At 53.0% G+C, this 17,513-nt stretch overlaps 7 protein-coding genes across 7 annotated transcripts; 2 read left to right on the top strand and 5 right to left on the bottom strand.

Moving 5' to 3' along the window:
- Positions 1-1,806: 1,806 nt before the first annotated feature.
- On the bottom strand, positions 1,807-3,687 carry An17g01977 (uncharacterized protein; the record flags this gene model as incomplete). The annotated part of the gene is made up of 1 exon (XM_001398390.3): positions 1,807-3,687. One exon carries the CDS (start codon positions 3,685-3,687, stop codon positions 1,807-1,809), a length of 1,881 nt encoding a protein of 626 aa, XP_001398427.3.
- A 368-nt stretch (positions 3,688-4,055) lies between these two features.
- An17g01975 (uncharacterized protein) lies at positions 4,056-5,387 on the top strand (the record flags this gene model as incomplete). Its single annotated transcript, XM_001398389.1, has 1 exon — positions 4,056-5,387. The coding sequence occupies one exon, from the start codon at positions 4,056-4,058 to the stop codon at positions 5,385-5,387; it is 1,332 nt and encodes a 443-aa protein (XP_001398426.1).
- Positions 5,388-5,792: 405 nt separating this feature from the next.
- On the bottom strand, positions 5,793-6,905 carry An17g01965 (uncharacterized protein; the record flags this gene model as incomplete). Its single annotated transcript, XM_001398388.3, has 2 exons — positions 5,793-6,681; positions 6,754-6,905. 2 exons carry the CDS (start codon positions 6,903-6,905, stop codon positions 5,793-5,795), a joined length of 1,041 nt encoding a protein of 346 aa, XP_001398425.3.
- A 1,234-nt stretch (positions 6,906-8,139) lies between these two features.
- An17g01955 (uncharacterized protein) lies at positions 8,140-9,277 on the top strand (the record flags this gene model as incomplete). The annotated part of the gene is made up of 2 exons (XM_059745502.1): positions 8,140-9,157; positions 9,234-9,277. The coding sequence occupies 2 exons, from the start codon at positions 8,140-8,142 to the stop codon at positions 9,275-9,277; spliced, it is 1,062 nt and encodes a 353-aa protein (XP_059605876.1).
- A 205-nt stretch (positions 9,278-9,482) lies between these two features.
- Positions 9,483-10,706, bottom strand: An17g01945 (uncharacterized protein; the record flags this gene model as incomplete). The annotated part of the gene is made up of 6 exons (XM_001398386.3): positions 9,483-9,936; positions 10,007-10,154; positions 10,233-10,306; positions 10,376-10,421; positions 10,539-10,589; positions 10,694-10,706. The coding sequence occupies 6 exons, from the start codon at positions 10,704-10,706 to the stop codon at positions 9,483-9,485; spliced, it is 786 nt and encodes a 261-aa protein (XP_001398423.1).
- Positions 10,707-12,189: 1,483 nt separating this feature from the next.
- On the bottom strand, positions 12,190-13,467 carry An17g01935 (uncharacterized protein; the record flags this gene model as incomplete). Its single annotated transcript, XM_059745501.1, has 3 exons — positions 12,190-12,338; positions 12,525-12,770; positions 13,170-13,467. The coding sequence occupies 3 exons, from the start codon at positions 13,465-13,467 to the stop codon at positions 12,190-12,192; spliced, it is 693 nt and encodes a 230-aa protein (XP_059605875.1).
- Positions 13,468-14,472: 1,005 nt separating this feature from the next.
- On the bottom strand, positions 14,473-16,100 carry An17g01925 (uncharacterized protein; the record flags this gene model as incomplete). The annotated part of the gene is made up of 2 exons (XM_001398384.3): positions 14,473-14,604; positions 14,664-16,100. 2 exons carry the CDS (start codon positions 16,098-16,100, stop codon positions 14,473-14,475), a joined length of 1,569 nt encoding a protein of 522 aa, XP_001398421.1.
- Positions 16,101-17,513: the final 1,413 nt, after the last annotated feature.

Genomic DNA, 17,513 nt, shown 5'->3' with positions numbered 1-17,513 from the left:
GTGGGGGCGGTGGCTATGGCGGAGGTGATGATGGCGGGGCGGAGGTCTAGTAGGACGAGCTCACAGCCCTTGCGGTCTGGGGCGTTTTGGAGGAGAAGGAGGCTGGTGGAGGAGAGGAAGCGAAGGGCGCGGAATTTGGGGCGCATCCGGGGGGATCCCTTGTCGGGGATGGGGGTGGTGTAGACGCATTGTATGTCGGGGGAAGCGTTGGAGCGCGTGTCGGCGGAGATGGTGCAGATGCAGATGTCGATGCCGTTGGTGTAGGCGACGCGGAATTGGCCCTTGTTGTCGGGGAGGGGGATGAGATCAACGTCCTCGGCTTCCTCATCGCTGTTGAGACGGATGCGTCCGATCACGTCGGATGGACTGGGGGTGGGAGTCGCGCTGAAGAAGACGATCTCGCCGGCCGGGGCAAGGCCGGTAGCGATGGCAGCGACTCGCGGGGAAGTTGAGTCGGATTGCCAGGGGGAGAGGCGCAGGGTGCGCTGGTAGGTGTCGGGAGAAGCAGCGGAGGAGGCGGAAGCTTTCACGGTGCGGAAAAGTGATGTTCGTGAAAGCGCAGTGGTTTGTCCATTGTTCGTTGTCTTCTTCTCATTCTCCTTGTTGTTGTCCTTCTCTTTCCGGGTGGGATGATCAATGCGAAAGGAACGCAGATGTTGGTTGTTGCCGCGCTTTTGCTCTGCCACGGAGCTGTTGATACCGGCGAGGGCGACGATGGCCTCATCGTCAGCCTGGACGGCGGCGAGAGAAGTGACTGAGTCCTCGTCTCGCGACAAGTTGATGTCGACGACTTCGGAGATCTCGGAGCGCTTGGAGGTATTCAAGAGGGCCTGGGGAATTGATGTGTTAGCATGGAGCTGCATAATGCATCATCTTGACCAGGGCGGAACTTGCGATTTTGTTGCCGACGCCACTGCGGCCTTCACCACCTCCTCCACCGACCAGAAGCAAGCCGTGATGACGCGGGTCGAAGTCGGCGGCGAAGAGCGGGCATGAGAGAGTCAGTTTGGCCGAGGGAATGGAGGGAGACATGTTGGGCGGGTTGGATCCCGGGGGATGGATGGAGTGCAATCCCCGAAGGAAGTAATTGTTATCCGAATGGCTCAGGGAAGAGATAAGTTGTAGGAGGGAGAGAGGAAGCAGAAGGAGAAGAGAAGGAGGAGAAGAAGCGAAGAAGAAGCCAGAATGACGAAGCGGAGAGAATGTCGATCTCTTGGCGATCGGCCGAGGCTCGAATCGATCTCCATCGTTACTTTTTCTACTGCCAACAACTTTATTAAGATCTTTTACTATTCATGCAATCAATGAATTGAATATGGTCTAGGGCCATTGTTTCAGCCCATCTAAATAGACACAGCTTTCTTTTGGTTTAAAATTAGACAAGTTCTCTCCATCTACTCCACCTCCTGGCCAGTGAACTCGGGCAGGCGCTTGCGCACATCCTCCCAAGTCTCCTCACCCTCCACCAGGGACTTGATCGCCTGGGCAATCTCGTCCTCGCTGGCACGAACCTGCTTGGTCGAGTCACGGTCACGCAGGGTGAAAGTGTTGTCCTTGACGGACTGGAAGTCGACCGTCACACCGAACGGCGTACCCAGCTCGTCGTTGCGCGCGTAGCGCTTACCGATACTGGCAGAGGAGTCATCCACACGGTTGGACACTCCCATGCGACGCAGCTTCGTCGTCAGGCGCTGCACCAGGGGCGCGAACGACTGGTGCGTCGACAGCGGCACGATCAGCACCTTGGTCGGGGCAATTGCAGGAGGGAAGGACAGGACCTAGAAATTTATCCGTTAGCATCACGAATCAACCATTGTAAAAGAAAACAAGAATAGGAAAAGGAAGAAGACTTACACCACGAGCCTCATCACCCTCACGGGACCAGTAGACCTGCTCGATCATGCTGTACAGGATACGACCAATACCAAACGAGGGCTCAATCACATTAGGAGTGTACTCGCGCACATTCTCCACGCGCGTGCGCTTCTCAATCTTGATCAGCTCCTTGTCCAGCTCAACCTTGCCGCCAGCGACGCCTTCAACCTCCACCTCGATCTTGCCGGTCTGCTCCAGGTCGAGCGACAGCTTCTCGCGCAGCTCCTGCGACAGCGCGTCAATCGCCGCTGTCACGGTCTTACCGTCCTTCTTGAAGCGGGGACCGAACTTCTTCTTGTCCAGGTCAATCTGCCACTCCTCCACCTTGAGGGGCTCCGCCCGCGTCTCACGGACAACCAGCGGGGCGCCGGTCTTGTTCTTGTGCACGGTCAAGTCGTAGGCGCTGCGGTCAGCGCAGCCCACACACTCGATCCAGCCGTAGCTGGTGTGCAATTCAGCATCCCAGCAGTCGGTGGCGTAGTGAGCCATCTCGTTGGCCATGTGCTGGCGGAAGCGCAGCTTCTTGGGGTCCACACCCAGCTTGAGCAGGAACAGCTGGATACGGGCCAGGAAGTAACCCAGGGTCTCGTTGTCGACCAGGCCGGTCTCGACGGCCTTGCCGATGGTCATCTCCTCGGTCTTGGTGCTGCCAGACAGCTGGATGTCGCGGTTGAGCAGGGTCATCTTGACGTCCTTGACCTCCTCGAAGCGGGCGTGCTTCTTGCCACCCTGGGGGTCGACAAAGTGCTCGATCTCAGCCATCAGGAACTCACGCACCCGCAGCAGACCGGCGCGCGGGGAGATCTCGTTCCGGAATGACTTGCCGATGGAGGCGGAGGCGAAGGGCATAGACTGCTGGTTGAACTCGAGCAGCTTCTGGAAGTTGAGAAACTGACCCTGAGCGGTCTCAGGGCGCAGGTAGCCGGGCATGTTGCTGCTGGGGCCGATCGAGGTCTGGAACATCAGGTTGAAGGCCACGGGGGGCAGGAGGTTGCCATCGGTGGTGGGGTTGCGGATGTCGTACTTGGCGATGATCTTCTCGAGTTCGGGGCCGTCGAAGTTATCGATCTGGGCGAGGGTCTCCTCGTACTCCTTGACAACAGCGTCATCCAGCTTAACCGCCTTGGTCTGCTTGACCTTCTTCTTCTTCTTGGCCTCCTTCTCCTCGTCCACCTCAACCTTCTGGCCACGGGCCTCCTTGTCGCCCTTCAGGCGGGCCTCGAGCACCTCCTCGACCAGGTGGTCGGCGCGGAAGATCTCGCCGGTCTTGGGGTCCTTGCACATCCAGTCGGCGAACTTGTCGACGTGACCACTGGTCTTCAGGATCTCGTGCGGGGTCAGCATGGTGCAGTCGACCTCGAGCATGTCCTCCTCCAGGACGAAGTGCTTGCGCCACAGATCGACAATGTTGTTCAGGACGGCGCAACCGGGCGGGCCATAGTCGTAGAGGCCGGAGACACCACCGTAGATCTCAAAGGAAGGGGTATAGAAGAGACGGCGGCGCAGCATAGAGTCCAAGACGGACCGGTCGACGACCTGGCCGGTCTTGGTGGAGAGAGAAGCCATTTTGCTGGACTTCTTTTTGGAGGACGGCTGAGGCAGATGATGTCGCGTACGGGGGAGGGAGGTGGAAAAGGAACGGGGGGGAAGAAAGGAGGAGGAGCTGGCGCAAGTGGGGGGAGGACGAAAAGCCAGAAGTTGGCGATGAAGAAGACGATTGGGATGGCGGGGACAAAAAGACCGAAAAGAGGGACCCAATGCCCGCCGACACCTCAGGCCGCCCAGCCGCTGAGCGCTGCTGCAGTGACTCATCCGCCTGCCCTTTTGCTCACTCTCCACCAATCCACAAGTTTGCCGTCGATAAGGAATGCGGAGACAGGGGACTTATGCGGGGCGGTAATGGCCTCAATTCTCTCCCGACAAATTACCCTCCTTTTTCGCCAAAATAAACACGAAAGGAATCCAGTTCCTGGCGATTGCCAGAAAGCTGAACTTCCCTTCATTTCCCAATCGAGCCGCGCCCTGGCTGACTCATCATGTCTATTCTCACCGCCGGATGAATAGTTGATCCGCCAGATTTTTCTGGATGGCCCAAACGGGTAATCCAATATTGATATCTTCATTTGCTTCAATTCAACTACTTCTTACCCCTCCATCGTTGACCTCAATTCTAGCAAACGATGGTCTCGAAGAAAGCATCTCACCGCCCGCCCCCGGGTGCCGGCCTCGACGCAAAGCCCCGCAATAAAATCCAGCGTCAACTCCTGCATATCAAGCGCAAGCGCGCCAAGGACTCTTCTCGCCGTGCCGAACGGTATGCCTTCAAGAAGGAAGAGGCCAAGAACCCCAAGCTGAAGGAGGAGCGTCTGAAGCGCAATATCCCCTTGACTATCGACCGCAAGCGAGTCTGGGATGACGCCGGCAGCGACGTCGAGGACGGTCTGGGACTGAGTGTGGACGTTGAGCGCATCAAGCGGCGCAAGCAAGAGGAAGAGGAGGAGCTGAACCGGCCCCTGAACGAGGATGAACAGTCTTCCGACGCCGAAGAAGGATCAGAGGATGACGACGACGACGATGTGGACAGCATGCTCGCCAGCAGCGACGAGGAAGACGAAGACGCCTCCGACGACGAAGATGCAGACTCGGATTCCGGCAAGAAGAAATCCTCCTCCGAGACTCGCGGGCGCAGCAAATCATCCCTCCCAACAGCCACAGAGCGCGCAACCAGCCCCTCTCAATCGACCAAGAGCACCAACCTAAGTCTAGTCCCCGACGCTCTAGCGGCCAAATTCCCCTCCCTCTTCAGCACCGAGAACCCCAAGTCCCCCAAAATCCTCATCACGACGTCCCTAAACTCGTCCCTCCACTACGAAGCCGAGCTCCTCACCGACCTGTTCCCCAACTCCGTCTACGTCCGCCGCACACGCCACCGCTTCGCGCATCAATTCTCCATCCGCGAGATCTCCAAATTCGCCACGAACCGCAACTTCACGGCGGTGGTGATCCTCCGCGAAGACCAGAAGAAGCCGGCCGGTCTGGACATCGTGCATCTCCCCACGGGACCCATGTTCCACTTCTCCATGACGAACTGGGTCGAGGGCAAGCGCATCCCAGGCCACGGGCGCGCCACGGAGCACTGGCCCGAGTTGATCTTGAACAACTTCCGCACGCCGTTGGGTCTGTTGACGGCGCACTTGTTCCGGACGTTGTTCCCACCGCAGCCGGATATCGAGGGCCGGCAGGTCGTGACGGTTCTGAATAGTCGCGATTATCTGTTCTTCCGTCGTCATCGGTATGTGTTCCGTGAGAAGAGGGAGACGGAGAAGGCGGTTGTGGGATCTGATGGAAAGGAGATGAAGGGCGCGGAGGGAATCAGGGCGGGTATGCAGGAATTGGGACCCCGGTTTACGTTGAAGTTGCGCAGAGTGGATAAGGGGATTCAGAGAGCTAGTGGGCAGGAGTGGGAGTGGAAGGGGCAAATGGAGAAGACGAGGACGAAGTTCCAGCTATAGTTGTTGCTTCCTTCCTCCATGCCTTTGTTACTTATTGAGTATCTACCCGCTGTTGTCTTTGTTTCTTGCCATGTTCTGTGTCTAGCCTGTTGATGTTGTGCTCGACTGCATTGGGTTCGGGGCGTTAGGATAAAAAAGGTATATTCTGCTTGTTCACTTGCTTCTTATTATTGTATGTACGTTGGAGATATCACATCTATATGGTCTGTGCGAGAGAATAGATACAAAAAAGTCTGAACTGTCTCCATTGGAGTTCACATCTTCACAAGGAAGAAGCCTAATCGAAGTCCATCCGATCCACGGTATGGTATGAGTAATCGTAATCATGATCATAAGGTCATCAGCAGAATAGTAAGGAGAGATAGATAGTAGAAGAAGGGAGGAAAGGAATATCCCCATATCTGTTCACGTCAACGGCTTCCGACCCGTCACGATCTTCACCCTCGCACTAATTCGATACACACCTTCCAAGATCTCTGCACGCACCTGGTCACATAGTTCGCGCACTTCCTCCGCTAGCCAGCCATACGTAGTGGTCAGGGCACGCAAGCTATACGATTCCAAGCCCTCTAGTAAGGCAATGAGGCCCATTTTGCCGACGGTCCGGTCATGCGGCGACTCGGGCCACAGACCGATGGGGAATGTATACTCGCGGACGTCGATGTCGATGAACCCTTGGGCACGGAAGAGTGCAGGCTGAAGATGGCTCAGATCACGCAGGTAACCTGCCGAGTAGTCTGCGGAGCGGAGCGCGGAGGCAAAGAGACGGAGGTAGGAGTTTTGCGGGATGGTGGTCATGGTCTCAGCGGCGAAGTCGGTATCTGCGACTTCGAGGTAACCGCCGGGAGCGAGGTGCTCGAAGGCTTGCTGGTAGATGAAGGACCAGTCGGGGAAGGCGCCGGAGAGGCCGCGGAGGTGGATGAGGTCGAAGGGGATGTTGTAAGCCCATTCGTCGCGGGCGTCGTCGAGGTAGAAGGAGAGGTTGGGAAGGTCGACGTGGCCAAGGGCGTTGTCAAAGACGCCGATGTCAGAGGCGATGATGGTGCCGTGGGGGTAGGCGTGGCTCATTTCGATGGCCCAGTCACCTGGACCAGTGCCGATGTCGAGGATGCGAGGGGCATTGGTGACAATGGGGGCGGCGGTTAGATGGCCATCTAGGAGGATGAGGTAGATCTGGTGGACAATGTTCAGACGGGTTCGTTCGGCTTCATCGTTGGGCATGTGGTATGAATCGTTGGGGTAGCGACGGTTATTCTCTTCGTAGATGTCGAGCTGGTGTGTTTCGTAGGAGTTGCTAGTGGTGATGTATGGTTAGCAACTCCACTGGTGGTTGGCACTGCAAGATACCAAGAAAGGTATTGCATACATGGATGCTTGGTCCGAGTCTGAATGTGACTGAGAGTTGGGCTCGGGGTCCGGAGGAGGCTTGGTCCATGGTTGCTTCTGCGCATTCTCACTCTCGTCGGGCTCGACGATTGGCTCGTTTTGGCCCAACGGCTGGAGATCTTTTGCCTCCATGACATGACGAACTTGAGAGGAGTGTACGGTGAAGGGTACGGCGTGTTCAGGTTTATAGAGGATCTTCTCTTGAAGGAGGCCGATGTAAGGCCCGATCAAGCTTAGGGCAGCACTTCCTATAGCAATTCTCTCAAGTTGCAACCACAAACAGGATCATATGAGTCCGTCAAACATGTGCCACGAGTACTGATAGCGAGCTTCACGGACACGTAGGTGATGAATAGTTCATCGTTCCTATTCCAGCCCAAGAGTGCAGGGAGCAAGGGAAAAAGCAAAGATGGCGGAAGATGCCGAGAATGACGCAGTTGGTCAAAGTATTGGAGGACAAACACGGAGACTTCCCAACGGCTTGGGGAATACGAGTGAATAGACGGACCCCGGATGGTCGGAATATAGTAACATTGGCTAGGCCTAGTGAGAGAACTCACCCAGGTGGGCCATGAACAGTGAGGGAGAGGAAGAGTAAAAAGCCGGAGAAAAGAATGGAAAGATGAAGTAGAAGCTTAGAAGGGCAGTTGATCAGCGCAAAGGCTGTGATAGACGACCCAAGGCCGCTGGACTAGTTCGTGCATAGCGCATGCTGAGAGGCCGAGAGAAGTCTCGAGACCCATCGATGCAGAGGCAGACTGGAAAGCCCCGTTTTGATCGACGGGAACGGGCCAGTTTCTGGGAAACCAACTGCAGTGCGACTAGGCAAAGCACACGAGACGCCATGCAGCCAGCGGCCCTTTCATTTCCCCCGTTCTGGCAGCCGGGTGGTCGTTCCCTAGTCCTGGGTCGATTTTGGCCCGATCGCCTGGCTTTAGTCTGGGAGCGTCGGGGAAGAGACGAATGGGCTAGCCGATAGGCTAGAGGGTCTTTTGTTGGGCGTGTAACCTTGTGAGTCTGTTCTTAGTGCAGTGTGGCGTCTGGCACAGCCTGCTGCTGAGGCTGTAGGGACAAGGGTGTGTGTCTCTGGTCGAACAGTTCTCCATAACAGCTTTACTATTAGTTAATGACTACCTGTTGTTAGGTTAGTTATATTCTAGTATGAGTCAGAAAGTGAGTCACCTCAGCGGAATGAACATGCAAGCAGATCGTGTTGTCCAGTTTGTGATAGAGGAAAGAAGGAAGTATACAGTTCCTGCGATGATGAAATGAGTAGTATAGTATAGTATAAGAGAGAACCCAAACCCACACAAGTCAACGATGACCTCAAGAATAAATCACCACATCCACACAGCAAATATAAGTCATGAACACCAATTCATCCCCATCAAGTGGAAACAACAAAGCAAAGCAAAGCAAAAGCAAGTTCCCGTCGATGCATGAGCCAGCAGCAGCAGCAGTAGCAGCAGTGGTGCTGCACAGCACCCAAACCACGGAACAGGAACAGGAACATCACCAACTACCATCCGCAAAATCCACCACCACAACCACCACCACCATCACCCTCAACCACCACCCCGACAATTCGTCATCCACATCCACATCCACATCCTCAATGTCCCCGCCACCTCCCCTCAAAACCCCGCGGCGCTTCCTCTTCATCGCCTCAATCGGCAACCCACGCCCATACCGCACGACGCGGCACAGCGCCGGCCACATCCTCCTCGAAGCCCTCACACCACTCCTCCCACGCCGACTTCCTCTCGTGGGCGCCTCCCCCAACAATGGCAACATAGTCAATCCGCTATTCTACAAAACCTACACCAGCCCCACCTACATGAACGAATCGGGTCCCAAACTCCTCCGCAACTTTCAATCGTGGCTCTCATCCACCCAAACAGAAATATACCAGAAGATCGTGCAGCCGGGGAATGTACTCTCCACAAACACAACGCCCCATGACGCTGCATCAGACGCTGTAGCAGAATGGCACCTCCGCGGCACCGACCCCACAACCCTCCGAAACTTCTCCCCGACACTAGTCATCCTTCATGACGAATTGGAGGCGCCGTTGGGGAAAGTTCGGGTGAAGAGGGGCGGGCCGGAGAAGGCGAGCCTGAGGGGACATCGGGGGCTGATTAGTTCGTTTGAGAGTTTGAGGGGGAAGGGGCTGTATCCTCCGAATCCGAAGAAGAATGTCGTTGGGGCCGGGGTGGATTTGTCGGTGTTGAGGATTGGGGTGGGGATTGGGAGGCCCGAGACGAGGGATCGAGGGGGTGTTGCTAAGTATGTTCTGGAGGAGATGAGTGATCGGGAGTTGAAGGCTGTGAAGGCTGCCGCGGGGCCGGTTTTGGAGGTGTTGATGGATGAGTTGTATAGGGATGGTGCGGAGTGATTATTTGGGGTGCCTAGTATGAATTGGATGGGTTGTATGATATTGTTATTGCTGTGTAATTATAGATAGATTAGATAGAGGTGGTTTAGAGATACCCTTATATTATTAGACTTTGGCTTTTCCTGCATCTCCTACGTTCTGGTGTACGGATGTATGGGTTTAATTCAAGAACAACTCCAAGAGAAATAGTGTTAACAATAATACCAAGGCTTGGATGCAGAATGATTAAAGCGGCTATCATCGCACGCAGTTTAATGAACAGACAAAAGCAAAGAAACGAACCCCACTCCAATAGTATCACAAATGAACAACCATCAGACCGTGCCTGCTATGCTCAGATCCCGAATCTCCTGCAACACTTCTTCCACCCGGTTGTCCAGGTCTCCCCGGGCATACTGATCCCTCGTCTCCGCATCCAAGTACTGTTGCACCTGCGCCATGCGCGAATATGCCTCCGCGCAGAACCGCAATTGAATCTTCACCAGAGCCTCGAAGCTAGGATCCAGGTAGGGTACCCGCAGGTCAATGAGCTGAGGAAGTTCGGTGAAGAGCTGTTCGTTCAACTGCTCATACGCTTGCTTGGCAATTTCCGTCTCGCGCTCCATCCGAGGCAGTTTCGTCGCATCCTTATCGGGCTTCTCAACCAGCTTCTTGACCTTGGCGCGCATCGAATCGTAATCGAGTAACTTGTGGTTGCGCTTCTTAATGCACTCGTTGATATCCGGGAAGTAGGCACAGAACCGAGAGATGGGCTCCAACACAGTCGAGCTACGAATACCAGTCAACACATGAGTCGCAATGCCAAAAAAGGGCGTCCACAGCAATAGATCCAACATACCGGTACGGGCCGTCCAGCGCCTTGATCGTTTCCGCATCCAGATCCTCCACAGCCTGCTTATAACTCCGACTCACGCCATCATTTGTTCCGGCATCGCCATAGAAGGCATCAATAGTCTCAGCAATCCGCATCTGCGAGGCAGTCATAGCTGTCCATCACCGTCCGACGTCAGCATCCGACTCCGCATCATAACCAACATTCTAGCGACCGGAACATCAAAACACACCTCGTAGCGAATCCAAGTATCCCTTTGCCTCTTTCTGTAACCGGTTTGCGGCGGCTTCCATCGTCCGGTACCGACTGTAACGCATCGTGTCCATATTAGCCAAACAATATCCCCTCATATCCAATCAGTCAGACTATCCATACCGCTCTTCAATCTCATAATCGCGATCACTTGTGCGCTCCACATGTCCTGTTCAACCCAAGCCAGTGCGTCAGTGAATTCCACCTAGCACAAGCAAGCAATAATGCACATATATCGGAGAGTTTCTCCATCCTCGACTCGAGCGGGGGCCCTGATCCAACATACCCGTCTTCATCATCACCTGCGTGGTAGCGCGGTTGACATTTTTCTTGAATCCTGTAGACCCAGTAAGAATGACAAGTCAGACGAGAGAGAGAGAGAATGGGTCCCTATAGCGCAGGATCCATCGATAGGTAGGAACGGGGGTGTATTCAGCGCACCTGCCCAAGACATGATGGCGACTTCAGTAGCGGTCGGTCGGGGAGGGGGGTTCCAGTAATCGGGTAATCGAAGTGAGTTAGGGGGGTGGGGGGAGTGCGTGTGTGTGTGTATGTTCGAGATCAAAGAACCGGTAACTCCGTTAGGTGGAGGACAGAGTGGGTTGCTGGATATAGTAGGTGTATAATGTGAGGAGAAGGGGGGGATTAGGCACTGTGTTGACTGAATGAATGCGAAAGGCCCTCAGAAAGCAAGATGCCCGATGCGGGACGGAATGATGTTCGGAGACGTTCGATTGATCGATTGATTGATTGGCGTGGCTGTGGCTGTGCACTTTTCTGCCTGTTTTCCGTGGCTGTGTCACGATTATTTACTAAATCTTACTGTTCGGTTTTTAACTTACAGCCCTACGAAATGGAAAGTGTAAAATTACCCGCGAAAGTTTACGAAACAGCCGTTTTGAACTTCCGGGCTGCCGGTTCTGCTCGTTTCTGACGTCATGGAGGCCGGCCCCTCCCCTCCATGTAATTAATGGAATCTGGCAGCCTGCAATTCGAATCTTTCTCCAAAAGATAGGGATGGTGATGTCAAAGAGGAAAGGGGGTGGGTTCGCCTTGTGCCTGAGTACAACTTTGGATGTCGCTAGAGACGTCATGATGCCAGCCAGAATCGGGCGACCATCTTAATGTGACACAAGCTACATCGGAGTTTCGATGTTCTGTTGCCCTATGGGGCAATCAGAATGTGTCCTACAACATCATCTTCATGCCGCATAATGCATTTCATGCGATGGCATTAGACTTCATGTAATAGTGTAGCATTCATCTGGAGTGCATCGAGATTCTGTCAAGTGACAAGTAGAAGTTGTAAGCGAAAAAGTATGGGGTACATGCAAACCCTGATCTCAATGTTTGTGGTCACACAAACATTCTTCACGCGTTCAATACTCCTTAGACAAGCGCACACTATTCAAAATCACCTGCAGCTCGATGCTTCTTATGCCGCGGGTATCGTATACTAGGACGAGCATATTATTCATGCGCAGCAATCCGCGTCTATCCGCGTTTTGTCAGAGCCATCCTCAAAGACCGCAAGGTCTACCAATGACGGAGCGAGACAGTGTTCATCGCTCCAGCATTCCTGAAGATGATGGATCAATACACCAGGGAATCAATCCTATTGTGAAACCCAATGACCAACAACTTCATTGGACATACCCTCACCCTGAAAATCCAGGTATGCGTTGATTGTACATGGTATACCAAGAAGAGGGCACCAAATTGACTTCGCAATGAGAGACAATTTGCCAAGTATAATCGACATTGGGACCTCCTTTAGTTTGGAATCCAGACCCAAATCCTGCTCCATGAGGTTAGTATGGCCAGCCTTGCATGGTTGACATCCACCTGATTTCCAATTCGGCCTCCAAGTGGGTGTTCCTTGCCTTCAGGGTCGTGGTCGTTGGCGGCCCTGGATTGCCCATAATTAGTTTCTCGGCTTAGGTAAAAAATGGTGCTGCCTGTCCAAGTTGCACGGCGTGATCCTTCAGGGCGAGGCCAACTGCATAGGGCTGGCCAGACTGCCGAGGGCGGCATTCCACAACGGGATCGGGCAATGGCTCGAACAAAGGGGGATGAATCATGCATGCTTGGATTGAGTCGAAGACGGTCAGGAGAAATTAGTCATTTGATACATAAGGGCAAGAGAAAAAGGTGCTACAAGATAGATATGCAGTGGTGTGTTTGTGTCGTCGAACGGACAAACCGATCAGAAAGCTAGCGGACACACAAAATACCTATCGATTCCAACAGACAGACAGACAGACAGACAGACCTGCTGAGCGCTGCTGAGCTGTTCGAGCTCCACCAGTCCAGGGTTTCAGCAGGCTAGCCTTCCTCCGAGGATCGGTTCCTATTGAACTACGAGCTCGCGTTCCTTTTGGGGCTGCATAATGCGCCAAGCAAGCTTGATCTGGCTCGCGTCCGGCGTCTCCTCCGTTTGCAGCTCCGTACGGCGCATGTTTTGTTGGAATGACCCCTATTGATTGGACAGCCGGCCTACCTGAGGCACCTGATGCATCTGATGCACACGCCCATCTCAGGCGTACCTAGGTACATGAAATGGAGTCTTCCAGACCTCCAGACCGGTTTTCTTAACCATTGGTTCGGCATGGAGTGTTGAGGATGGGAGAATGCTGTGCGTCTTGGCTGCCTAGGAGATCTTGGCATCGATAGAAGTATGGGCCCAAGATAAATAGTAACAAGTCGCTCACGCATCGGCCTCTATGCTAGTTGTACTTTCTGATTCAAATGCCCCTCATGCAAACATTATTGGATGGATCCACACCATTCACCATCCTGAAGTCAGAATTTTTTCTTTTTTCCCTTTGGCTTGCTGGAAGAAGGTTCGCCCTATTGCAGACGTCGGCGTGTAACCATTTCCAGCTGTTCAGAAAGGGAGAGCCAGAAGCTGGCCTACCTTGCACAGGGCCCGTTGCCGCTTGCATGATTATATGATCGGAAAATGTAGCTTTTTTCTTCCCCTCAGAAGTCGGGGTAGGCATGGTATCCAGCAGCAAGTAAAATAAGGGCAGCCAACAAATGTTGAGATGCCCATAAGAGTCATAGTCATCATCATCATCAGGTATCGGCCGACCGACTGGGAAAGGGGGGGAAAAGACTGTAGAGGGTGGGAAGCCCCATATTTCCGAGCCCAAGCAGACGCTGCCAACTGTACTCCAGTCGGTCATCGAGCTCCTAGATGATACTACCGCCATTTGGTTCGGACCCGAGGTCTGTCGGTAGGGTCGAGTCATGAGTCCGTCTACTCCGGGAATACTAAATCGTAGGGGGAAGGAAAGGCTGATGGAATGGGGAATATCATATACGATGAGATTAAGGAGGAAGCATCGAGCAAGCCACCATACTTCCTGTTTCTGCAGTGTCAGGCCAACTCACCATGACTCCCGCCGGCTCACCCCCAAAACGCCTTCCTAGAAATGATGCTCTAAATCTCAACAATGCGCAGGTGTATTTTCAGAATATGATGCGGAGGCTCATTGTTATAATGGATTATGTGCTGCAAATGGGTATCCCAAGATAAATCACACCGCCCATACTAATACAACCTCCCGATGCTACATCTCACAGAACCCATAATGCTCCAACACCGTCCATGAGGATAGATATATGCGCGCCCAGACCCAGAACAAGAGAGGTAAAAAACAGCCAGCATGATCAACATAACCCGGGCAGAAAGAGAGCTTTCCCCGATCGGTATTTGTCATTCAGCCACTGACAAGGCCCATTAAAAACGCATATCGGGAAATGAGACCAATCAAAGAATGCCTGAGATGCATGAAATGCGACAAGAAAAGGTATCGAACGTAGGAGAAAAAAAATAAAACCATGGCGAAACTGAAAAAGCGGGATAAATGGAAAGGTGGCTCATAGGTCATGACTCTTCGTTGCATTGGCATGAAAACATGACGACCAAACTAAGCCCATAAGCTAGTAGGCAGATGATGAAAAAGATGGAAGACAGGAAACATGCGCCGGTATAGTAGTGTAAAATCAAAGGTGCCTCCTTCTATAGAACAGCTCAGAAGGACCGGGAATAAATAAAATAGACAACCCTCCCAAAAGGAACGGGGGAAACACATAAACCGCCCGGGTTAATGGTTTTTGAGCAGTCGCCAAAGGCAGACAAACAGAAACAGGCAGACCACCATCAGGGATACACAGCCCGGAACAACGTCCGATCAATCCGTCGAGACCATGTATCAGTATCCCTCCTCACCAGCCTTGCACAGCTTGATCTCACGAACCCACTCGGATTTCAAGACTTGCGAGGCATTGATACGGCGGGAAGGATTGGGATCCAGAATAGAGTAGATTACGTTTCGGCAACGCGCCTGGGAGACATTATGAGCCAGTGTCAACTTGAAGCGAGGGGGTCCGCTCAAACACTTACCCGATGCAGAGTTTCAATGGGAGCGTAGCCATCCTCATGCTTACGACCCTCCAAATAGCGTTGGTAGAATTCATCCTCGTCCTTACGGGCCACACGCCAGAGATGGCGTCCGGTCCTCATGGCCATGTAAATGACGCCCGTCGCCCATACGTCGACCGCTCGAGGGTCGAATTCCTTCTCGACATATTCCTCCGGGGCGATGTAAGGGGCTGAACCACAGAGACCCGCAGTCATGTGAGCTTCCTTTTCCCATGCCATGCGGAAGCATTCTCCATTTCCGAAATCTGTAATTTTGAGAGCTCCGTGGGTGGTCAATAACAAGTTCTCAGGCTTGAGGTCACGGTGGGCAACACCCATCTCGTGCATGTATTCCACTCCACGCATAAGCTGCTTGAAAAAGCAATCCGCCTCGGCCACTTCCAGTTTCCCGGCCGCCAACACGAGGGTATAGAGATCGCCTCCGGCGCAGTACTCCATTACCTCACAGTAGTCGCCTTTGGCGTCCTGTAGAAGATCGAGGGTGTGAATGACGTTGGGATGGCGAAGGGAAGAGGAGATGCAAAACTCCGACGTTAACCGCTTCTGATACTTCTTAGTCGTCTCCTGCGGACGACGACGGAACTCTTTGACCGCATACAGCTGCTCAACTTTGGAGTCTCTCGGGTCCACCTTGTGGGATATCCGAACGATACCGAAGGCGCCGCGGCCAACAATCTCCTGGCATTTTCCATATTTGTCAACCAGTGAAGCTGTGGCGTTGGGGCCGCCCTTCTTGTCAGTGGCCAGCTTGTCCCGTTCGTTTTTAAACTGGTCGATCCATGTAGACATAAGCGATAGCTGTTGCTCGTCCACGTGATCGTCCTTCTTCCTGCCACCGCCCAGCATGTCACGTAGTAGATCCGTCAGCTTCTCCTGTCGTCTTGCGCTGCGGAGGTGATGGTTATGAGTGCCATCTCCGGGCAACTCAAACCGTTTGTGAACCGGGGCAGCTTCTTTATTATCTTTGCCATTGCTAGACTTTGGCTTCTTCTCGGCCTCCTCTTTCGTAGACGCCTGTCGCGAGGGGGCTCTGGAGGATGGCTTGGAGTTAGGTTTGGAGGGTTTCGAGGTGGGCTTGGATTGTTTGATACTGGCGTTCGAGGGAGCTTTGATGCTTTCTGTACTGCTGTCTGAGAAGTCGCGATGCGATTCCTGCTCTTTCGGAGTCGACTTCCCAGTATTGGAGAACATGCGGGAGATGCGATTGGCCATGGTAGGTCTAGCGATCTTTGCGGGGGTGGGAGGAACGGGGAGGACGTCCCCGTTCGCGGCGGACAGATTCATGCCCGCTAAAGCACGTGTTACCTGGGGCTCTCCATCTCGAGAATCATAGGAGATCTGTGACGCTGCGGTGGAGGAGACTGCGGAAGGTACTGGTGAAGCAGATTGTGGAGTCATGTGCGGTAGTGAGAAATGAAGAGTACACGGAGGTGAAGAGGCACAAGAATGCCCCCCGTGACAAGGTGGGAGAAGATTAAAAGCCTACAGCACGAAGCTGCAAAGGCCAACGACAATGGCTATGGAAAAGAAATTGAGAGATGAAGAAGAAAGTTGGGAGGGACGGGGGGGGAGGAAGAGAGAAAAAAGTTGCGGTGGCCCCAGTCGGTCGTGGTGGTGGCCTGAGGCGACGGGGGTTGTTCTTCTAGAGTGACGAAAGTGATTTTGGGTTGTGGAAATTACAATAAGACTTTTTCTTTTTTTCTCTTTTCCCTTTTTCCCCTCCGTTTTGTTTAGTCAAAAGGGTGGGCAAGGTAAAAAGGGAAATTCCAGCCAAAGAAAAATTCAAATAAGAAATAATAAAATAATGAAAATGAGAAAAATTCGATTTTAAAAAAATAAAAAAAAAAAGCACGGCGCAACAAGGCACGGGAATGCCCAGATGGAACGGTACAGACAAGACTAGGGTCCTTGAGAGAGAAGACTTGGCTCGTTGCCTTGCGAATTCCGCTAAAGTCAGGAGGGAAACAGCTGTTGTGCCGATGAAAATTACCCCGGGGGAAAGGCTCTCGTAAGAAAATAGGGAAGAGGAGGGAAGAAGGCTCAGCCTAGTCCACCGGGGGCGCTCAGGTTGAAATACCCTAACTGGTACCGTAGTACGCCGCGGGCGTCGCAGGTTGGTGCCGGGCAGGTAACCTAACCTGAAGTATGAGACTCTGGATGATGGAGGCAGTGGTCGAAGTAACCAAGCAATAGTTAGCTGAGGAGCAACTTATGGGGGGGTGGGCTTGCTTAGTTAGTAGGAAGTCCCCTCTTCTTTCTCCTTCCAACTACCTAAAGGAACCACAGGTCCTTTTTTTTTTCTTTCACCCCCATTCGATGAAATGATTTTATTATTTTCCCGTTTTTTATTATGGTCTTATTATTAATAATCTTCAAATTGTGGGAACCGGATACAAGCCTCTGATTGAGGTTACAAAGATGAGGGACTTTCCCGTTGTTACCGCATGTGGAAGAAAGGACAGCCCCCCTCTCTCTATGTGTGTGTGTGTGTGTGTGTCTCTCTCGGGTTTTTGATCTAATCAGTATCAGTTGTCTTTCTCTCCTTTTGTGCTCCCCTAGTGGGAATTCCCGGCTCGGGTCAGCATCGAGTAATACTTCTACTAATAACAATGAAATCAAGGTGAGGAAGGCAAGAGAGAGTCCCCATACACTCTCGCTACCGCTTCCCGTTCGCAGGTCTGCGTTGGCCTTCTGTTACTGTAACGGTATGGTATCATACAGTTGCAGCCACACTCGTTTCCACTGAGCAATATTCTACTCGGAAATGTCCAGGCACTTGATCCCCAATATAGTTGGTTACTATTCACAGTG

The sequence above is a fragment of the Aspergillus niger genome (genome assembly GCF_000002855.4).
Source record: "Aspergillus niger supercontig An17".
Classification (NCBI taxonomy): domain Eukaryota; kingdom Fungi; phylum Ascomycota; class Eurotiomycetes; order Eurotiales; family Aspergillaceae; genus Aspergillus; species Aspergillus niger.
Note: the sequence above shows the minus strand (reverse complement) of the source record. Positions and strands in the feature narration are given on the sequence as shown.